This window comes from Gambusia affinis, linkage group LG22 (assembly GCF_019740435.1).
Source record: "Gambusia affinis linkage group LG22, SWU_Gaff_1.0, whole genome shotgun sequence".
Taxonomy (NCBI): domain Eukaryota; kingdom Metazoa; phylum Chordata; class Actinopteri; order Cyprinodontiformes; family Poeciliidae; genus Gambusia; species Gambusia affinis.
Window position 1 is genome coordinate 20,452,856 of NC_057889.1, and position 22,281 is coordinate 20,475,136.

Genomic DNA, 22,281 nt, shown 5'->3' on the forward strand with positions numbered 1-22,281 from the left:
TCTACCTGTATTAAAAATAAATAAATAAAAATAAAAAACTATAATGGAACAGGATTTATTGGCTTTGATTAAATTCAGTCCTGCTGATTCTGAGCCGCCACACCTGCAGTCAGACTCCCAGTTGGCAGAATGAAATTCTCACTTAGTAGCCGACTGAATGCTGCAATGATGAAGGTCGGTTATTGTTGTTCATATTTGTGTTAAATTCTCTTCAGATCAGTTAGTTTAAAAAAAACCCAACGCACATTGCAAGACAAACAGAAATATACCACGCTCCCAAGAACCTGAATGACAAAACTCTGCACAAGAATCTGGAAAAAAAAAAAAAATCAGCTTTATTTAGTTAATCTGAAGAGTAAACATACTGGTTACATTTGAGTTGTGAATTTGATGAAATCATCTCCTCAGACGTGTCCACCTCGCTTCTACCAGTCATTGTTTCAAAAAAACCCCCCAAAGAGTCCGTCCCACAGCGCAGCGGAGAGCCATTTCACACTTCCTCACCGCCGCTGTCCAGCCTGCAGTCCACAGCAGCGCCGCCGTCAGTCACATCCATCCGAGCTGCAGCACCTGAAGCAGCTGTTCTCCTTCCATCATGTCCGAGTTCTCTACTGCCAGGCCAAAAGGCGAGAGTCCGCACCACAGAGGCTCTGGCAGAACCTGGATGCTCTGGTTCCGGGAGGCGTTGAAGACGGAGGGGTTTATGAGGTTCAAGATGCTTTTGCAAACTGTTTTAAGGTGAAAGGAATCGGTAGACTGCACTCTGTTCATCGGTGAGCTCAAGTACCGGTAACAGACTTCAAGTAGAGTACAGAGTATGCATATGTTACAACCCAGCCAGGGATGGAGGGGTTCCAAAACATACCAATGCCCAGGACAGAGAAACCCGCATGCTACAATAACTAATAATAGGAAATCAAAGTGAGTATGGAAAACAAAAAAACAAAACAAAAGCATGTAGAGAAATTAGCATTAGTGCATGAGTATTACATTTGAATATCGAGAACATAAAACATCTGGAAGAATTGGACTGAGTTATTTCCCTTGATGGCGCCAGGAAGCTCTGAAATGTATCAGGAATGCTTTCTCAGCGCTGCACTGGGCTCACATGTGGGGTCAGGGTTCACCAAACGGGCAGTTAAGAACTTTTCTCTCCCAGTGAAGTTCAAAACAAAACGGGGGGGGGGAAGGCATTTCTCCTACTGGCAGGTGAACTAAAATAATGTCTGAGTATTGATATCCTCGGAGCTTTTTAGCGTTTTGTCACCTTACACCCAGAACCGGTGAACCATTTTACAGGGACTTTATGTTTCACATCTAGAAACTGAAAAGGTTCTGTTAGTGTGTCTAAAAATCCAATTTGAAGTGGAGCTAGAGATGTTCAACTGGACGAAGGTCTGGACTTTGTCATGTCTTTCAAGATCCTCAAACATTAGTCCTTGGGGGGAGGGACGGTGTGCAACAACTTTTTTACGGTGTTTTCACACCTGACAGTCTGGTAGACTGGGCTTGATTGGGATCCAAAGTTCCTGCTTTTGGAGCCACCTCTGGTCCGCTTGGTGTTCACATGTGCATTCCAATCGCACCAGAGATTACTTTAACCAAACACAGGCCCAAGTTTTTATGTGGACCAGAGTTTATTTTTTGGTCCTCATCACTTTGACTACACATTCACGCCTCCCCAAATGAACCGGACTTTCTAGACAATTGAACTAGAGTACAGTGTATCATTTCTCATCGTTAGTTTTGGTATTATGGGTATTTCTGATGGAGACCTCAGATTTACAGGGTCACAGCGTTTTGGATGCGAGTGTGAAGACAGATTGTTGAAACAACCTACTGACTAGATTTAACCCTCTGGCGGTCTTAGTGTGACGCCGAGGAGGAACGTGGCAAACGTGATGGTCAGACAGCGGTGAAGCGTAGGGAGGTGGGGTGTTGTGCCGTCAGACTGTCAATTCCAGAAACCACACAAAGAAAACCTTCTAAAGCACATGTGTGGTCCAAATGATCCCATCTCTTAAGACCGCCGGAGGAGGTAAAAAAAATCTGCCCACACAGGGCCGGGTCAGAAAATTCAACAGAACAGCAAGATTCAAATTTTGATTTGAATCTTCCTCCATTCACCTCACAGCAATACCCTACTTTGAGTTTGGCCTTTAATATAAAATCCCATAGAAAGAACAGAGGGTTTGTGGTTGTAACGTGACCAAATGAGGAAAAGCTCAAGGTGCTTTATGAGGCACTGAATTCCTTCAGTCTTCAGTCATTTTAATCGATGCATTTGGTGTCAGACTGTTGAAATGATGCTACTGCCTGCTGGTGGTCACAAGCTACCGAAAAACACCCATCCCCCCCCTACAGGATCAGGTAGCAGGAGGGAAATAAAACCAGGGGCTGTGGAAGGGAACACGTTTAGGCACATGACTCGGAAATCAGCCCAATCCGTTTGATCTACAAGAACCTTAATCAAAGAATAATACCAGTGTTGTTTAGAGTTATAGCTTATATACCATTGCCTGTTGTGTTAATAATAAATATGACTTTTACACTGAAATATTAGTAAAGGCAAGAAGAGCCTAAATGATTGGCACAAACAAGAAAAAACACCGGTATTGTCCTTTAAACAAGAAGGCGTTGGCCGTTTCAGATAAATAAAGTGCTAGTTGAGTGGAGTCTGTACATAATTCACACCGTTTGGACTCAACTCTTTAAAACCCAGAAGGCCTTTGAGCCTCACGGTTAGCTTCACCGGTGGTCACGTGACGCAGCAGAGGGGGTTTTTATACAGAAGGAACGACCGAGTGGTCAGGATTGACCGGACTCATCAGAAGGAGCAGACCAAAGGTAAATAACCTGCTGGAGCCGTGTTACACTAGTGGCCTCATGAGTCCAACTCCACCGGTTTGAAAAAAAATCAACTCGAGCTAAATCTCAACTACACCCCATTCCTTTGCCTTTGAACATCTGTGTGTGTTTTTTGTTTGTTTGTTTTTTTATTAGTTATTCCCTCTTCCCCCGCTCCGCCACTATAACAGGTCAGGCAGGTGGCTGTAGACGGAGTCCAGCAGCGTCTGGCTGGCCTCCTGGCTCTTCACGCCGGCGATCTCAAACAGCTGGTCCAGCTTGTCCTCGGCGGTGGGGATCTCCTCGAGGACGTGCAGCTCCTCGGGGTTCAGGATGTGCAGCATGTCGTCGAAGATCGGCTGAAGGTCGCACGGGTCCAGGCGAACCTGCCGGAGAACCGTGTCTTTCTTCTCTGCGGAGGGACACCAGAAAAAGATTAGATTGTTCTTGTATTGAATGCTGCAGTTTCTGCAGTTATACTTCACCTGAGAACCACCCAAACCTCTCTTTCTGTATTAGATGCTGAATCATTTCTATTTCCAGCGGCAGTTTCATTCAATAATGACTATTAGCTGGAATAACATTAAGGGCAACCTTAAAAAGTCTTAAATCTTCACTGCTTTATGTGAGACACCGCTAACATTGTCTTGCTAGCTAACAAGCTGAGTGCTAATTTATCGCCAGCTGGCTGGACGAAGTTGAAGTACCTTTCTTTGGGGGTATAAGTCTTACATTACATTCACAATGCTCTTTATAAGAAATAATGTTGAGTTGTTGAATCTTACAAAAATCCTGTTAAAACTCTCTGTGTGTGTTGTTAGCAAATTAAGAAGATGAAACGTCCCCAAGCTGCCCTCCAGTGGAGAGACCGTGTATGTTTTTTTTTTTTTGTTTTTTTTTTACTAAAAGGTCTTTATTGATGTGGACTGGCAACAATTACAAAATTAATCATGGCTATAAATGTGCAGCTAAATGAAGCTAGGCAGCTGCACACTATTCTTTGTCAATCTCTTGGTCTCCATTTTCTATAGTGCTACAGTTGCAGTATGTAACTTTTGTAAATATCGATGGAAAAAATTGATTTTTTTTTTCTATCCCTGGTCTGTACCAGACAGAGCACTTCAATGATTTTCGCAGGTTATTTGTCCCATGTTATATTGTTGAGATACTGTAACAGTTTTAACAAATATGTAAAAAAAATAAAAAATAAAAAATTCCTTCCTCTTTTTTGTTTTCAATGAAACTTACACACTGCAACTTTAACTGTGAGAAAACATTTTGGGTTCTCCCAGAAATCAAATGTCATAAATAAATAACAACCAGTTCAATTTGAACTTTAATCAAAATATTGAGATAGTTTTGTTCAGTTTCGAAGTGTCATTTTGGCCAACATTGATGTAATTATCTTTCACACCAGAGTCAGTAAAGCAACTTTCTGTTCTTGTTATTTAGCTCTTATAATAATTGGTATGATTTGATCTAATTAAAAACTTCCACATTTTCTCAGCGATTGTGGAAGAAAATGTAAAATAGTGCTGACATCATTCACAGTCAGATTAGATTCCTCATGAATATACAGGTTGTAATAGCAGAAACAGACCACATGAGGGCACTCAAACATCTACTTATAACTGGGAGTCATGTTTTCCCATATTTCGTTCAATAGCCGTAACGTTACAATAACAATGAGCCAACATTAATGAGAGTCTGAATCATTTGTTAAGGACTCAAAGAATCTGAACCCCAAAGGCTCTGCTGTAATGGAGAATCTGTGCTGCCTACCATGACACCAGTCCACCTCTGTAAGTTTGCATTATGTCTAAAATTTGCATTGTAGAGTGTATTACATTACCTGAGTAGGTTACACACATGTTCAGAGCAGTGCGTAACCTACTCACCGATGCTTGCGGCGCTTACAACAAAGTCACCCGGTGACACAGTTTCTGTGTCAGACTGACTCACAGGAGTGACTCCACAGAGAACACAGAAGATCTGTTCCATTATCTGGGTACAAGCAGTAGGTAACGACTAAAACACGAGTCACATTCAAACAGACTCATAAAGTGACACTTTCTTTCTTGTTATTCTTCGTCTACTTCCATCGATTATATAAAAGTTACAAATCCTCCTGGAGATGTTAAGGAGTCTTTGAACATCGACAGCTTTTTGCTTGTTTACAGAGCTGAGGGTTTATATAGTTTTCAAATGAATACCAATTATTATGTCAATAAGAAAGCTTTTGCAGACATTTTCAAACTATTTGAGCAAGTCAAGTAAGCAAACACTTTTTTTAGTGGGAGGAATCGCGTCACACAACAAGTGGAGAAGCGGTTCGAAAGTTCACCGTGTCCCGGCTGAACTTCACCTCTCACCTTTGGTAATGAAGGAGCCGTTCCTGCTGAGGGCGGAGTCTTTGCTGGACGTGGAGTCGCAGCGAAGGAGCGGTTCTGATTCGTCGGCGAAGAAACCTTTGGTTCGGTCCATGGGCGACTGGATGGGCCCGACGCCGCCGGCTCGGTACATGCCGCTGCCGCCGCCGCTGCTGCTGGGCGACTCCGGCAGCTTGTGGATGGGGCTGAGACTTTGGCTTACATTCACTGTGGTCGTCAGCTGGTTGATGTCAAACTGCATGGAGAGGAGAGACAGGAGGATTTTAACTATCAACCAAACCTCAATGGGTTTAAATAATAGCACTAATGACAATATAAAGAGACATTAATTTCAGGTCAGGTTTTCAATAGGGTTGAAACCATTCAATTCAAAGGTAAAGAAATGAATCCAAAGGGCCTTTGGCTCCTTGTAACTTTGCATCATCAATCTACCCCTTTTTTCTCTCCTTTTTATACTATTTCAAGGTGAAGAGAGTTGGGGTAAACTCCATCAGCCATTAGGAGGCAGGGAGTCTGACTTTTATCGTTTATAGCACAGATCTACCCCCTTCTCATTCTTATGTTCTATCTAGGTCATTCCAAATATACCCCATCTCTTCATTTATAAACAGCAACAGATATTTTATGTTTCGCTACCATGTAGATTATAAATTAAGTTAATTTGTTCATTTAAGTATACACGTTTTAGATAGCTAGCATGTTGCAAAATTAGCCCAAACTCTGACCACCAGGTGGCAGTAGATGACTATGTGTACAATATGAAGCAACAGGCGTTAGTGGTATAGATACTCGAAGTTGTATGATGCTTAGGGATTGTAGTTTAAAACGGGATGTATATCAGTTTTGCGTGTGTGTTTCTGTGAATAAACATAACTTTTCTTTTTTTTAAATACGGTAAAATCTTCACATGATGCAATTTAAGGTATTTTTTCACACTTCCTATTTCCATGTGTTTAGGTTCTGATTCTTGTGTGAGACAGTTGATGATGGAGATTAAAAGAAGACCACTTAAAACAACTTCCTGCTAGCAGATGTTATCAGTCAGGTAATAAAGGTTTGTGTTTTGAGATTGCCTAAGAAACCACATGTTAAATATGTAACAACATTAATATCCCCCAACTAAATTTGAGCAACTTTATCATTCTTTATGCTACATGGTTCTTTATCTGTAATCCCTCCTTGTTCTTCTATTCTTCCTACTCTCATGCTTTTGTCTCTTTGTTTGGTTTTTCCTGTCTTCCCATCCTCCCTGTTCTCCCTCTCTCTCCCCTATCTCTCTCCCCCACTTCCCTCGCTCCCTCGTGTCTCCGTCTTTGGTGTGGTAATGAACCTGTGGTTTGAACCAGTAGCGACTGGTTTGGGGATGAGCTCATGAGAGAGCTTCTTGTTTTTCACTGCGAAGCCCCACTTGGGCTGAAAGGATATACCAGTAGAGGTCATTTCATCCCCCAGATAATGGCTAGGACCCAGGACAAGACAGGTTGTTGTTTTTTTCAGTTGTTGAATCCAATCTGTTAGAAATGTTTGCTCACAACATGAAACAGAGAAATAACAGCAGCTTTCCTCCTTTGTTCCCTAACATCTGGTTTGCTGTATTCCGACAGAACACACATGCTTTGTTTAGCCAGCTAAGGCATATTTTCATCTATGTGCAGAGTCCGGACAGTGATACCCTGAATGAATACAATTGGAAGTAATGTTTTTCTGTGAGCAGCTGTAGGGGAACAGAGGGATCCACAGGGAGTCATAAACAGCATCTCCAGGGGACAGGAAATCATGCTAGCATTTGCTAAGCTAATACTTCTGAGACACAGACCTGTCTCTCTTGTAGCTGCTGCTTAGCAAATATTTTTGGTTTCTGTTTCACAGTTTGGTCTTCTGCTTATTTATTTAAGTTAAGCTCAATGACACCATGGCTGTTTTGAGTGAAGTAGGCCAGTCCAATTGATTCACATGTTATTGACTATCTGGCTCTGGTGAGGAATAAGGTTTTCAAACCCAAAACGGTGTCATGTTCATGTGAAGAAATGTGTGTTATAGATTTCTAACGGGTACTCCAGCTTCTGCCCACAGACCAAAAGCAGCAGGTTCCTTTAACTAATCATTCTGCATGATCCTCATGTGCTAGTGAGCATCCATAGTGGTTTGTAATGCTAAAAGGCAAGCCACCTCTTGCCTTTTAGCCACAAGCACGTAACCCGAAGAGGCCTCTGACTGAAGACTGCTGCTGTACGACGGCCACATGCTAACAGCTCAATTTTTAGGTTGCAGGGACGGAAGACGTGGACAGTTCCTGAGTCCAAGAATCCAAGAAGCTTGCCATTTTTACAAAATCATTGGTCCATGTTGCTTCGCATTCTCTGCATCATCTTCGTTACAACCATGTGTCAACATCTGATAAAATCATGCCTGGAAGATTCACTCAAAACCACGTAGATGGAAATATGCTTGCTTCGCTTAAAACTCCCATCGCAACTGGATGAAGACAACGTACAAACTTAACAGAACCAACTAAATACACAAAACTATCTATTTCCAGAAACACAATACAGTGTTTGTGAAGTAAATGGAGAGCCAGAATTCACATATAGGTTTGATGGAGGTTGTTTAGCCAGGAGGAAGAGGAAAGACGGACTGCATTAGATCTGCCTACCTCTGCAATTATCTGGTCTAACCATAGAAAAGATGAGTTTGACCACCAGAGGAAAACCAGTCAGAGTACACGGCGTTCCCACAAAGGAACCCACAAGTTCTCGAGCTGACGAAGTCATAAAGCTGCTTCAAGCACTGATGACTGTGTGCAGAGCTGTTATCAAAGACGAAAGGGCTTACTTTGAAGGTTTGAACATATAAATCATACTTTGGTGTTTAACCACATTCTGCTCTCAGTATGCATTTTGGTGCTTCGTTTTCCAACAAAATGCTTTTCATGACTGAGTTAATCTGCTTTAATCAGCTAGACGAAGTAGCAGATTACAGTTTACGCATAACATCAGACCACAGTGCCAAACAACAGAAGCTTTGTCCCCAGTGAAGCATGACGGGCCACCCAGGCAGAGTCTTTCGCAAATATCTATGTATTCCATCTGAAAGCCTCTCGTAAACCAAAGGAAGTCCTGTTTCCTTGCAATTCACACGTAGTACATATTGAACTGCAGAGGACGACGAAGCAGAGAAGGGGTCACGGAGAGGAACAACGGAACGGCGGCTCCAGAAAGCTCCAAGGCCTGTGTGTTCCTGTGCGTGTGGGCGAGAAAACCACCAGACTGAGCTGCTGACCGTTGCTTCAGCGCAACGCGAGGGCCTGCTTGGGACAAGATACACACAACTCCCCAGCACACAGCCTGCTTAGACACACACACTCTGAGGGACTGCGCCAGCCAGCAGCCAGGCTCACTTGGCAGAAGTGGTAGACTGCAGCAGAATGAAGTAGCGGGGAGAGATTCACTTTATCAGATCAAAAGATTAATTTGTCACTCCAAAAAAAATTTTTTTTTTTTGCTTGCCAAGATGCAGACTCAAGTGGAACTGGGCTCCCTCTGTGTTTTTCCCTCTGTATGTTCAGCTTCTCAACTTTTAATCTGAATTCACTACAACCTTCTTTAGTCCCTTTTAATCAAACTCCAGCTCGTTTCCTTAGAAGGCCCAGTTCACTTGGGGAGGTGTGAATGCGTAATTGAACTATGATGTGGACCAAAAACAAAACCCTGTTCCGCCTACAAGTCTCGGTCTTGGTTTGGTTGACGGGCATAGGTGAACACCAAGCGGACTGGAGACCTCCCCAAAACAGACTGCATCGCAGGGCATTCTGGGTAAAATAACCTCGCATGTCTAGCACCAGTGGAAATGGCTAGTGGTCTTTCGTCTTCTAGACAAGAGAGAAATCAACTGTTAAAATCTGATGACACTCTATTTATGTTTGCATTTTGTGAAGAAGAAAGTGGCTCTCAGTATGTTCTTCTTTAGAGGCTTTAGTCCAGTTTCTTTCAGTGGTTCTTGATGCAGCGCCACCACAGGTGAGGAGGCGAACAGGTTATTCAAAAGATTTGGGTCATTTCAGACAGAGCAGGCTGAAAGTGAACCACAACAACTGAAAAAGGAACAAATGTTTCCATTTTCACATTGCCATGTCTACCAGACTATGGCAATGTGAAAACACTACTAATCTACAATATTCTGACTAAGACATTAGTCCTAATAATTCCTAATCAGTGCATGACGTGATTAATGCAATGTGTTTAAATGTTTTGGAGGGTTTGTTTCGCTTGCTCTTTAATAGAAGAACATACTCATTCCAACTCCCCACTTTATGTTGATCATTAACACCCTTTGCATATTTGCTGTACTGTTGATATTGTTCTTTGACAGATTGCCCTCTTCAACATTTTTCCTATAGAGTTGGTTTAACTGTGATCTCATGAAGAATTCCCCCCTTCAGCTTGGGTTTGGATGCTCACTTACACACCCCAGCGGGACAAACACAATCACAGACACATGATGGCTCAAGAGGGACTTCTTCGAAATTGTTATCTTTTTCCTTAGAAAAAAAAAAGCATGTGCTCTTTCGCTCTGGGGTTTGTTGGAGAAGGGACTAAAAGGGAACTAAGCCATAAGCTATGTCACACATTGCCTTTGATTGTGTCTTTTCGTGGTTCAAAGGCAAAATAGGATTGCAGTGTTTTCGCTCTTTAGTGGTGGACTGTGAAAGATTGCTCAAAGGACCAATGGGAGGTATTTTAGGGTTTCCACATGGTACTGAACAGATTTTTCTTTTAACCCTATTGATGATGGTGCCATGGATTTGTAAGTGTCTGATTACAGAACCATGGCTCAGACACAATGACACTGCAAATCAAGGGGTGCTGTGGTGGGGCAGGGGCAAAGCACGACCCACATATTGAGGTCTTAATCCTCGTGGCGGTGGTCGCAGGTACGATTCCCGGCCAGGGGACATTTGCCGCATGTCTTCCCCCTCTTTCCTGTCTAACTACTTTCAAATAAAGGCCACTAGAGCCAACGAAACATTTAAAAAACAAAAGAAACTGCAAATCAAATACCTTAGAAATAATCCAATAATAACGTTGTTTGACCTAACCATCGTATCTAGTGACATTCGATGGTTGGAACTTCGGCGCTCACTTGCTGCCTATTTATTTTGGCTAATAATTCTCTGGCCTCTTGAGGTAACTCACTACACTCTGACATTTTAATCCCAGATGGTCAGTCGATCCTTCATCGTGTCAGATTGTAAAATCACAGAAAGGTAAGGGACCTGGTCATGATGCAGCAGAACACTGTCAATCTCAGAATACACGAACATTACACAAGACTACGTCAACTTCGCATATTTCTAATGCATGCCAGGACTTGATGTTCCACCCAATCCCATTTGTAGAATGACAGTAACTTGCGTAATATACTGAATCGGACCCAATAATCTAACCTGCGAACTCCAGCAAAAATGTTTATTTTCTTTCTGATTTTGAGTATTAGGGCAAATTCTAAATGGAGTTCCTGTAAAGAACACCGCGATAAAAGAAGAGGGCGTTCCGTTCTGTTTTGCAGCTCTGTGTGAACTTTGCTGTGGTCTTCAACATGATGCTTTAATTTACTGCACTCTCACAGGAGCTTTTTCTTTAATCAGTCATTCACCGTCGAAGTCGAAAGGCGCAACGCAATCTCTTTCAGACACATAATCCACAAAGGCTTTGCCTCACTTTACTAGTAAACTCTGATCTCATAAAACGGCGGATTTGTATGTGAAAATCCTTTTTTTTTTCTTTCATCACTTAAACTATGTGTAAGAGCCACAAAAAACAAATGCTTCCTTACAAGGAGACAAGCATTTAAACCGGTGACTGTGATATTTTGTTGGTGATGTAGCATAATAATGGACTGTATGCTAACTAATGAATGCTAACCACAAACATACTACAGGTTAAAACACCAAAGTCTCACCTCAAGATAACACTTTTTCTAACTGTGTAACTATTTTTGTGAAATCAGGCCATCAATGTTTCTGTTGATAGATGAGGTAAAAAAAAAAGAGAGAGAGAGAAGAAGCCTTTAGGCTTTCCATCAAACCATAGATTCTTGCTCATAACTATTTTAGCATCACTGCAGTGCTGCAAACACACAACCTGGACGTTCTGTTGAGGTGCTGCTGCGCTCTCAGAGTGCCTCTAGGCTTTCTGTGAGCAGAAACAGAAACGAGGGAAGAGAGGCGATTGCATTCGTTTTCTGTCTGGCTTCGGCTCTCAAAGTGAAGCGGGGACAAAAATAGAAACGTCAACCAGGAGGCTGACGCTCCATTCTTTTTCTTTTTTTTTTCTGCAGCAGGAAAACCACTGACACTATGACAAAGCAAAACCCGGCCTCAGATATCTCCATCGTGTAAGACGACGCATTGACACACTTCCCAAAAAGGCAGCACAACTGATTCATTGGCAATTAAGGACTAACATCAAATGGTCGTGACCTCAGTAACAGCCCATAAATTACGACTGTTTCATCTTTCTTGGAATAGCATAAGCAGGAGAAACATTTTTTTAAAAGGTTACATTGAGGAAAGGGGAAAGAAAGAAATCTAAATGACAGTAGCATCCGTCATGGACTGGTATGCCATAGTTACGGTCAGCTAAACAAAATGGTCTGATCCTCACAGATCCGAGTCTGTGCATAGCTGCGCTGATACAAAGAGCGAGAAAGAAGTGGTTTTGAGTTAGACTTTAACGGTTTCTCCTTTTGCTGTGAAGCACAGCATGAAATTAATAATATCTACATGTCCAAGTTTGATTGAGTTAACTGAATTATTCGACGGCGGCAGCGTGGCTACAGATGACATGCGGAAGAATAGTCTTTTTGCCATCCAGCAGTGTCCGCAGGCGCAAAATTTCCTTATGTAAACAATAACATGCAGGTGGTCTATATTTGTAAATATGATTATGATTAAGTCTGTGCCTCACCAGCTACGAACCTCACTGCACGTCACTAAAACCAGAATTAAACGAACAGTTTCCCAATGCTGGTCGAAGACCACACCGCCTCACCGCCATTTTGCCAGGCAGTTCCGTTCTACGCAGTTTTAATAATCTGCACCTTCTGCAGCATCACTCTTTGTCTTGAGGTGATCTGATAATAATAAAGCAGAGATGAAAAAACACATGAATCTGGTTGGTGTGCTTAATGTGCAGCCCTGACCTTGGTGAGTGTGGTCAAGAGTACTGATTCAATAAAAACTGTTGAAACAAGAGCAGAGGGACAGGAAAGGAAAGGAGAGACGCTAAGTAAATGGTGATGAATGATCCAAAATGTCCGTAAGGGATTACATTGCAAGGTCAAAACTCCTCAATGTTTACTAAAGCATGCATGCAACAAGTCGCGACCTACCGGCACATGTGCACACAGAATCCTGAACCAAATTCGTATTAAAGACTCCCTTATCTCTCTTTTTTTCCCCCTAAACTTTGGAGAATGCTGCAACACAGGCTGCAATTAGCGCTGAAACATCAAATCATCTTCTGAAAGTGAAGTGGTACTTTAATGTGGGGAATGCAGCTGAGCCTCCGGGACCGGCTTCAGAGGGAAGAATCAGGGGAATCTTTCCTCCTAGATTAGATTTCAGTAAAACAGACATGCAGAGAACAGTGTGTACCAGAACATGTGCGCCTGATGTTGATAGAGCCCTTAATGGAAAAAACCTGATGCGAGCAAAGGTCACACATATTGGTTTTTGTTTTTTTTTCTTCGTCTTCTGATATCCAGAACAAACTGGTTTGGAGCGTTTTGAGCTGAGTGGACCGTGGACAGAAACGTACCTGCGGGTTGTCCTCCATGACGCAGCGGATCTTCTCCACCACGTCGATGCGGCGCAGCCGGTGCAGGGCGTTGATCAGCTTGGCCAAGTTGGCCCCACTGTCTCGGATGGTCCAGTGCTGCAGCGCGGCGTACGCTCGCTCGTGATCGGAGGAGTAGCCATTTGAGAAGGCGGCCACCTCACGCTCGGTGGCATTGGCTAGGGACTGGTAGATGTCCACCCACTGGTTGCCCACCTGGGCCGCCACCAGCTTCAGGATGTCCACCCCTGAGCAGAAACACATACAGATAGATGGACACGTGTTGAAAGAATGACCCATTAATGGATGTAAAAGTTCCGACAATGACAATTTACTTGATCTTAAATGTGCAAGAAATGCATGGCTGCTCTCTGTAAATGACCTACAAAGATGGAACAGGACAAAAGGTGGATTTGTGACAGGAGTTTCAGAGCCAGCTGCTCATTGAAAACATCTAAACTGGCACTCTACCATTTTGGAGGTCAGTGAACTGGTACAGAATTGTGTAATGTCTTCAATGAGACTGAGGCTGCTTTGTGGAGCCTGGAACAACCAGCCATGTGACATCACTCAATCTCAGCTTGGGCTGGGAGACAATTCACGAGTTTAGACAAGCTTACAAGACCACCATGCCGGGGTCAAAGTGAGTTATGTAACTCCATGCAAGTCAGACTTATACATTATCTGAATGTCAGTCTGACAACTTTTCATAAAATGTGCTAAAAATCACATACGGAGTACTGCAAGGTCCCACCCTGGGGTCCCTTTTATTTGATATTTATTTGTTCACTGTAACTCAGATTATATCATAAGATAGGTTATCATAACCATGCAGATTATATACAGCTATGCATCTCAATGTCACCAGGTGACAATTAACCCTTTGAAGCACTGAACAGATGCTTAGAACAAATAATTGTGTGGATGTGCCATAACTTTCTCCAGTTAAATGGAAACCAAACTGAAGTTACTGTCTTTGGAGCAAAAGGGAGCAATCAAGAGTCAATGCACAACTTCAGTTATCACAGCTGGAAACTAGTGATCAGAATAAAATCTGTCCATAGTTATGAACTCGGACCTCAACTTTCAGACTCACATAAAGACAGTCACAAAGTCGGCCTTCTGTCACCTGAAGAACATTTCCAGCATTAAAGGACTAATGTCTCAGCAAGAGCTGAAGAGATTCATTGATGTGTTTATCTTTAGTCACATTGATTACTGCAGCAGTGTCTTCACAGATCTGCATAAAAAGGGTAAACTACAAATTAAGTTGATTAAGAATGCTGCTGCTTGTGTTCTCACTAAAACTAGGAAAACAGCACATCACCCCAGTTCTAAAGTCCTTCCACCAGCTCCCTTGAGTTCAGAGAATGGACTTTCAAATACTTCTGCTGGTACATAAATCATCGAATCAGAATTCGAACCAAACATGGAGAACAACCATTAAGTTTTTATGCTCCTCTAATCTGGAGCAAACTTCCAGAAAACAACATAAATGCTGAAAACACAGAGTTCCTTTAAATCAAGCCTTGCCTTTGATTAGTAATAACTCAGACATCATTAATTTTAGTCCGTATTCCAACTTTTCATTACTTTTCTTTATTATGCCTCTACCATGCTATCATGTAAAGAGCACTTTGAATTGCCTGGTTGCTGAAACGTGTTATACAAATGAACTTGTCTTGGCACTTTAGTTCCAATAAATCTCACAATCCGCAAGTTTGAAACGCTGACTCAACAATGATTCAATTCACTTTTACATTTTGAGTAACTCATTTAACGCCGACTCAGCTTTTAGTTTTCATGCATCAGCTATTTATTTTGAATTGAAACAAGGACAAGGGTGTTCTAGTAGAGTGTTGGTAAAACTGAGATATTTCTTCTACAGGTCATCCACACTCCAATGCAAAATGCAACATTTTGCAGCGCAGAAGATGCGGCTTCAACAGAAAGCTGTCAAACCTCTTTTTCTTGATTTTGCAAGAAAAAAAAAAAAAAAAGGATCAATATTTTTGATACACTGTTGTTTCAGTCGCGAAGAGAAAGACTGTGAGAACTGTTCAGCTGGACTTCTGAACATTTTTGAGACATAGTTACCGGGATGAAAGCCTGGCCTTCTCAGAACCAAGTCAAGGTTTATCAATTCGAAGCCACTTTTCAAAAGACTGTGTTCTTTCTTCCTTGAGATCTCAACACACGGCGTTACGGGAACTGAGACCCGTCGACGGCAGAGACGTGAGCTCACTGTGCTCCGTCTACAGCGAGCACATTAGGTCAAAGGTCGCCTGTGGATGGACGAAAACAAACTGTTCAGGTGCCACGTGTGATTTATGAGTTCGTAGCGCAGCAAGCAAGCGGTTGTCTTTATCTAATGTAAGGAATGTCCCGTCTTGAAATGTGTGGCTTTAACAGAAAGGACAGAGTTATATTTGCTCCGATGTTGTTGCTCAACCAACCAGCAATGCAGAAAGTGGCAGAAACTAGACACGTACAAGCATTTTCCCACCGTACATAGAGGTTATCATTCCACTGCGGCGATATCTAAGGTTCAGCTCCCAGCAGAGTCCATTAGCTGTGTGTCCTCCCTGTCTCCTTCTTCCCCTCTGCTATCTAGAAACTGTCAGATAAAAGCCGACCGAGTCAAAAAACCCTAAACCCATCCTGATAGAAAACCTCCTGATATGGCCATCCTCAGGTTGGAACTTCCTCAAAAACTGCCATCCAGATGCTGGAAAGAACAAATTCTGGCTTATCTGAAGCTCCCTTTGTTTTATTTAACTTCGATATCTGGGTGGTTAGTTATTAGTCAAGCTTACAGGGATCCTGTTGACCTTATTAAACAAAGTCATATTTTCAGGTTAAGAAAATACGTTTAAATGTCACTTTGATACAACATGCTTTTGTCACACATCTGTTGACGACGTAAATATGTCGTGACAGTGTGGCATGCGGTGTGAAAAAATTTGAGCTCCTCTGTGTGCGGCCCAGTCCAGGAATGGGCCATCGCTCAATTCTCCGACCGGAGAATGAAATTGTCTGAACTGAAATTGATACGCTGCCGGACAAAACGAAGCCACACACACACACACACACACACACACGCACACGCACACGCACACACACACACACACACACACACCTAACATACTTGCACACCCTGAAAACAAACACTGTGTTTCTGGCAACCACCAAACCCACAGCTGGCCAGTAGCTTGCCAGACAGCCCGTCTCCGCGGAGCAGCGTGTTCCCTGGTGCGGGGTTCGGATGTGGCTGCTCGCCTACGAGGAAGAAGAAATGCTGTGTATTCAGTGAAAACACATTTCATCCAGAAAGGCTCGACACGGCACAGCATTCCTCCAGTTTTGATGAGCATCAAGTTGATCCCAGATTACCGTCTGCGGCAGCAAACATGCTAAATGCATAAATCCAGGATGCGGCGCTCAGACTGGAGAGGAGAGATTAGACTGCTGTAAGCTCACAGCAGTGACTCAGGGCGCGACACATATATGAGGAATCACATGTACGTCCCGACTGTACAAACAGAGAAATTAATGAACGCAAAAGTCCATCTGATGCCAAAACGCTCAAAAAGATTTTATTAAAAAATCACCTTAAAACCAAATGAAATCACAGCTGTTCCAAATATAAAAATAAATCACAGATTTAGATCCCAAACTGGCTAAACTATATTCTTGAGCCGTTCCAAGGAAGAAAAATAAATGGATAGAACTAATGATTTACAAGAATTGAACAACATTATGCATATCCTTTTTATTTGACCTCAATAAGCCGTGTATCTCTGTCCCAGATGGCTTCAAGCTAAAGCACACACAGAAACACACACTCCACTACTTCTGCTCCAGATGATACTGCTGATATTTCATCGGGTCAGAGGAGCTCGCGTGCCGGCCTTTTGGGCAGAGAGCCTGTCGAGTCATATCTGCCTCGCTGGCCTCGACACACTGCGGCAAAAAAGAAATGCCCCCCCTGTTCCGCATACTTCACTAGCTACAGCAAGCTGGACTCACTATATGACCTATATAAGTCACGTGAAGATTCAATGTGTCAGAGTGCAGATGTGTTAGTAAGTGGGAAAGCTGAGTTTAGTCGAGGCTTATGCTGGATAACGTGTTTGTGTGTTTCCTGTATGGAGAGTCTGCCGTTTAAAGTGACATATGGGTGCCTAAATGGGACAACCTGAGTGATCCAATAGTGCGTCGACGAAGCAAATGTGATTTTCGCACGAGAAGCGCTTAATGAGACAGATCGCGTCATATTTGTTCCACTGAATAACACATAAGTCTCAAGACCGGCGCTTGACTCATAAATGTGCAAAGATGTTATTCATCCTACTTGGCGGTAGACATCTTTTGTCTTGTGGTAGTAGCATTCATTGTTTTCTTTCACAGTGGCATGAGCAGATAAGATGTTTCAGATTATTGTGATAAGAGGACAGAAATCTAACGGGGCTCGGAGGTCTGGAAGGTCGTCGAGGGCGAAGTGGACACAGAAACCTAACAGCGACAACAAAAACGTCAGTGTGAGAAAGATTCACTAGCTGTGTTTCCATCAATGTTTTTTAGAAGCATTTTGAAGTACTGCATTAGGAAAGCTTGATGGAAACAACAGAATAAAAAATAAAAAAAACGTCTCAGTTTTGCAACAAAGTTTTTTTACGCTGGCATGTGGTGGCTTTTGGCTTTTCCGAAAGAGAAAATACATTCTGATGTAGCAACATTTACCTCACATGACCTACCAGCTGTTTCCGCTGTCGGACAGCATCAAAATGTCTTTTTCTACATCCCCAAACAGCAAGTAACATCACCAATACTAGTTCACATGACAGAACAGTTACAACTTGCCTGATAGCAAAACATTCCATGCTAGCTTGGTTTTATTTTAGCCACTCGCTAACGTTTGCCCGTGGTGTATGTAATGCATCAGTTTGACGATAAGAAGCTTTCTGAAAATTGCCTACACTGTAAACAACAGTCCAATACCGCGAAGAGAGAAGAGTCGACCTGAACAAATACAGAATTAGGAATCGTGGCCGTTCACTTCCTCCACTGCCGTTGCTTAAACTACAGGCAGACTACAATTCTATAACAGCGCTGAAAATCACCGTCAACGTTCAAAACTCCTTCTGTTCGTTGATCGGCCCGGTTGGAATTCTACCAGATGTGAAGAAAGATTAAAATCGAGCAGAATTGCGTTTGAAAGGCGTTGACCAGGCTAAGTCCATGCTAGCCTCCTTCCTGTTTATTACAGCCACGCATAATCTTAACATCTGACAGAATTACGCTTTGCGTAGCGTGGCATTTGGTCTAAACCAGCAGGTGGAAACATGCCTAGTTTGTTCTTTTTGTTTTGCAAAATTTTAGCAACAACATCAGCAATTTAGCTTGGCATGGATAGCATGAAGTAGAGACTTTGATTGGGCATGCTAAAATTAACATGCCCAGTCAAAGTCTCTACTTCATGCTAACCATGCCAAGCTAAATCGCTAAAGTACCAATCTATGTATTTAGTAATTACTTCTATCACTATTTCCATATAGTTTTTGAGCAAAGAACTGTTTAATTAGTTGAAACGAAAACTGACATTTTGTTGTCTCTCACAGTAGTTAACACCCAATTTTCACAGATGTACAGCAGCAGTAACTGTACTTTGACCTTATTACCACAAATCAGTTCCAATTAGAACTGTTTAATACAAGGTTTTGCTCTCAAGCTCCATCCCCAGTGCTGTGAGTTTGTTGAGATTTATTAACAAGGTCACACTTATGTGGCTCTTTCAGAGTGAGAGTGGCCCCTTGAACTAAGGCTCCTTACAGTCCAGGGAACTTGTTTTTTTTAACAAACCCTTTCCCCAGAAGTGATGTGTTATTTTTTTAAAACACGTTTTAACTTTTCAGACACCACATTGACATAAACAGACCCAAAAAGATGCCTCAGCTCCGTACCCTGCACTAGTCTGCAGCAGGACTCGAAGCAGGGCGGTGTGTGCGTCAGCATCTTAACAAACACCATTCAGTTGAATTGTTCATGACACAGTCCTCTCCCGTTAATTCAGGAACACACAAAACTAAATTGATGAAATGTGTGTGCAGCTGTGTGGTAGCACAGCAGGCGCTGCGAAACTCCAACCAGGCAACAACCCCCTCAAATTCTGCTCTTCGCAATCAGTCCCAGGCTACCCCGGCCCACCCTGATACTGCACACAGCCGCGTAGTCAAACACACGGCTCCCCGCTGGCTTTGGATGTGGAGCTTGGCATTATTAAAGGTGTGGACGTTTAACGAGGAAGGATGGTGGGCAGGTACAATGTTGTTTTCCTTCACGTTCTCCTCCGTATCTTTCTTTGGAGCTGTATGCCGTAAATAACATAGCTCAAGACCACACCCACCTGATCTTCTCCTGAAGGTATGACGGTGCCTTTTGTGCCGAGTTTTACTTTCAGGATTAATCTGCTACCTTGAACACCCCTGGTGTTTTCAATAAAGTCATGACGATGTGAAATACGTTCTCTAGCAAAGACCCAGAAGGAATAGTTCATTCGGGACCAATGTTTACACACTCTGGGGTTCCGGCAAAACTATAATGGGCATCAGAAGGAATAACTGGTGAAAGACACTTCACTTCCGGTGATGCTGATTGTATGGGAGCCTCCGTTCTGTCAGACTGTCCAAGGGCAGCTGTGGCTACATAGTAGCTTACCATCATTGGTGTGTGAATGTGTGTGAATGGGTCAATGAGCTTTGGAGTCCTCTGAACTTGATAAAATGCTATATCAGCACAGAGCAGTTGAAAACATCCTACTTTCCAGAAAAACACTCAGGTGAGGCTGTTGTACTACACCTGAATGATACACAGACATAGTGGTTGCTAGAAAACGACATGGTTCCCGTGACAACATAGAGCGGCACAAATGTCAATGCACTTTGGATCAACAACTGCATATACTATATGATCATCGGTATCCGTAGTTACACTGCGATTGCCATTGGTCACTTAAACCAGCCTTTATTTTGCTTTCCATTTTGAGAATTTCCGCCTAACCATAAACACACCCAAATAATTATTTTTATCACTTTTTTTCATTCATGTTAGCAAGACAGCCAGAGCTGTTACAAGTTCAGTAGCTTATCAAATTCGCCGAAGATAATTTATTCAGTGTTCATCACAATGCCTAAAAAGGTTTGGAGATCAACGATAGTTGTGATTTGGGGTCAAAATAAAGCATCAGATATAATCAATTTGTTGCAAAAATTTCATTTTTGTTCTAATCACAAACCCGCAAGCACTATCTCTTCAGTAAAGCACATAACGAGTTACTCAAGCAAAAACGTTTATGAAAGTGAATTGGAATATAGTTTCAAAATCTAACTTCATTCGACAAACTTTTAATCAACAATCCACCAAACAGATTCTGCATTAGATGATGGCTGCACTCGTCTAGCTGCTCTGCAGCCTCAAGATACACCTGAGGAGAATCAAATGACAACATTAATGCTCTTTTTTATTACTCTATAGCTACAACAGGGAAGGTATACAGAGGAAATTAACATATTATAGTACAGTTCAGCTGAGGGAAAATGTTCAAAAGTTTCAGGGCTTGTAAACGTCTTGAATGTAACCTTTATGAGGCATTTTTGTGATTCCTTTTGTGTGACGGCTCCACCCTCACCACAACAACACAAACCCGGCCCCGGGGCCCCGGAAAGCCCTGCCTGGCCTTACTGTGGAGGAGTAGCATTTTTCACCATTTCCTGGCTGGCTCTGAGCGAATGCCAAGCGGTGCATGTGTGTGATCCATGCTTGAACATTTCCCCTTCTTTTCGCCTTTATTGCCCGACTGCTTTAACTGCCCTAGTAAAGGTGGATTACAACCTTCAAGGGGAGCCAGCCACGCACCTTGGAAGGATTAAGAAGCAGTTTCGTTTTATGTTCCAGAGAGTAAATAGCAGCGTAAACTAGCTGTTTGAGTTGCATGTGCATACATATAGCTCCACATAAGTGCATGCATATGGGCACGGCATTACTCATCAGGAGAGAACACACATCGGGAAAACACACATGAGCGCAATAAAGGGAAAGGTTGAAGTGGAAAACAATTCCTTCAAAGCTTTGCTAATGCTCAGCTTTCATTGTGACACACAAACACATTTCATAGGGTCACACTTTCAAGATTACTGATCAATTCTATGCAAGGGTTTTAGTGCTTTTTGATATTTTTGCAGATTTTTTGTTTTCACTTTACACAACATATTTATCGATATTGGAAGAGGTAGACCATCATAGACTGTTGCTTGATTGAAAAGTGAAAGGGAAAGCATGTATTAGTTTAAATAGTTTTTTAAAATAAAAATCTCAAAAGTGTTTCAGACATTATTCAACCTCTTCTTATTCTATTGCCGTGTCCACACTCAGCAACATCTACATTTGAGAAAATTCTGTATTTATTCACTTTCTTGCTTTGACATGATTCCCAATTCACGTGTTTTAATAACTTTATCGTCTAAAATGCTTTTTAAAAGTAGTTAAACTTATCTGTCGACACAAATGAGCCTCCTGGCGCCATATTTAATTCCTAACAGGAAGTCGTTGTTGTTTTGAAGCGCTCCGATTGGCTGGTGTAGGTTTTAGCTTTGCGCTACGCTGCCCCCTATGGGTTTGGCATGGATCCGCTGGATTTGTGCAACTGAAAACTTTTCTGAAGCCAGTCCCCTGTGAATGATGTTATTTCTTTAAACAATGTCACAGAGACATTAATTTTCATAAAGACCTCGCTAAGTGTGTACAAGCCATAATAACTGATGTGGAAAAATTACAATTAGGTTACACCTGCTAGTTGTATTGCTTCCCACATGTTTATTCTAAGTTCTTGTATATTCCCATCAAGTTAAAACTATTTTGGTTACAGTCACAAGGTCGGAGGTTGTTTTTCACAGCTGCATGGGCACCAGTCTGTTTCCCATGCTTTGGATTCTTTATCCCTTTGTATAAAACTCATGTGTTGTCTCTGCCTGGCAGAGCTTTTCATCCAGACCTGCTTCATTATTGATTGTCCTACAAGCTCTCTGTATTGTGCGCAATATATGAATAAACCTGATTGAGTGATTTTACCTGGACAGTGCTTGGAAATAGTTTTTTCTACGACAAAAACTAAATAAAGTCAGTGCAGCCAATATTCTACTACCTAGTGAGGA

The 22,281-nt window shown here is 42.3% G+C and overlaps 1 protein-coding gene across 1 annotated transcript in view; it reads right to left on the reverse strand.

Annotated features, from left to right (window-relative positions):
• Positions 1-315: 315 nt before the first annotated feature.
• The window catches only part of tnfrsf21 (tumor necrosis factor receptor superfamily, member 21), a 38,954-nt gene continuing 16,988 nt past the window's right edge, over positions 316-22,281 (reverse strand). The window contains exons 4-6 of the mRNA XM_044106381.1: positions 13,055-13,320; positions 5,220-5,472; positions 316-3,259 (exon numbers count right to left, since the gene is read on the reverse strand). Coding sequence (XP_043962316.1) covers positions 3,030-3,259; positions 5,220-5,472; positions 13,055-13,320 — 749 coding nt within the window. The 3' untranslated portion in view covers positions 316-3,029. The remainder of the gene's footprint in view (positions 3,260-5,219; positions 5,473-13,054; positions 13,321-22,281) is intronic.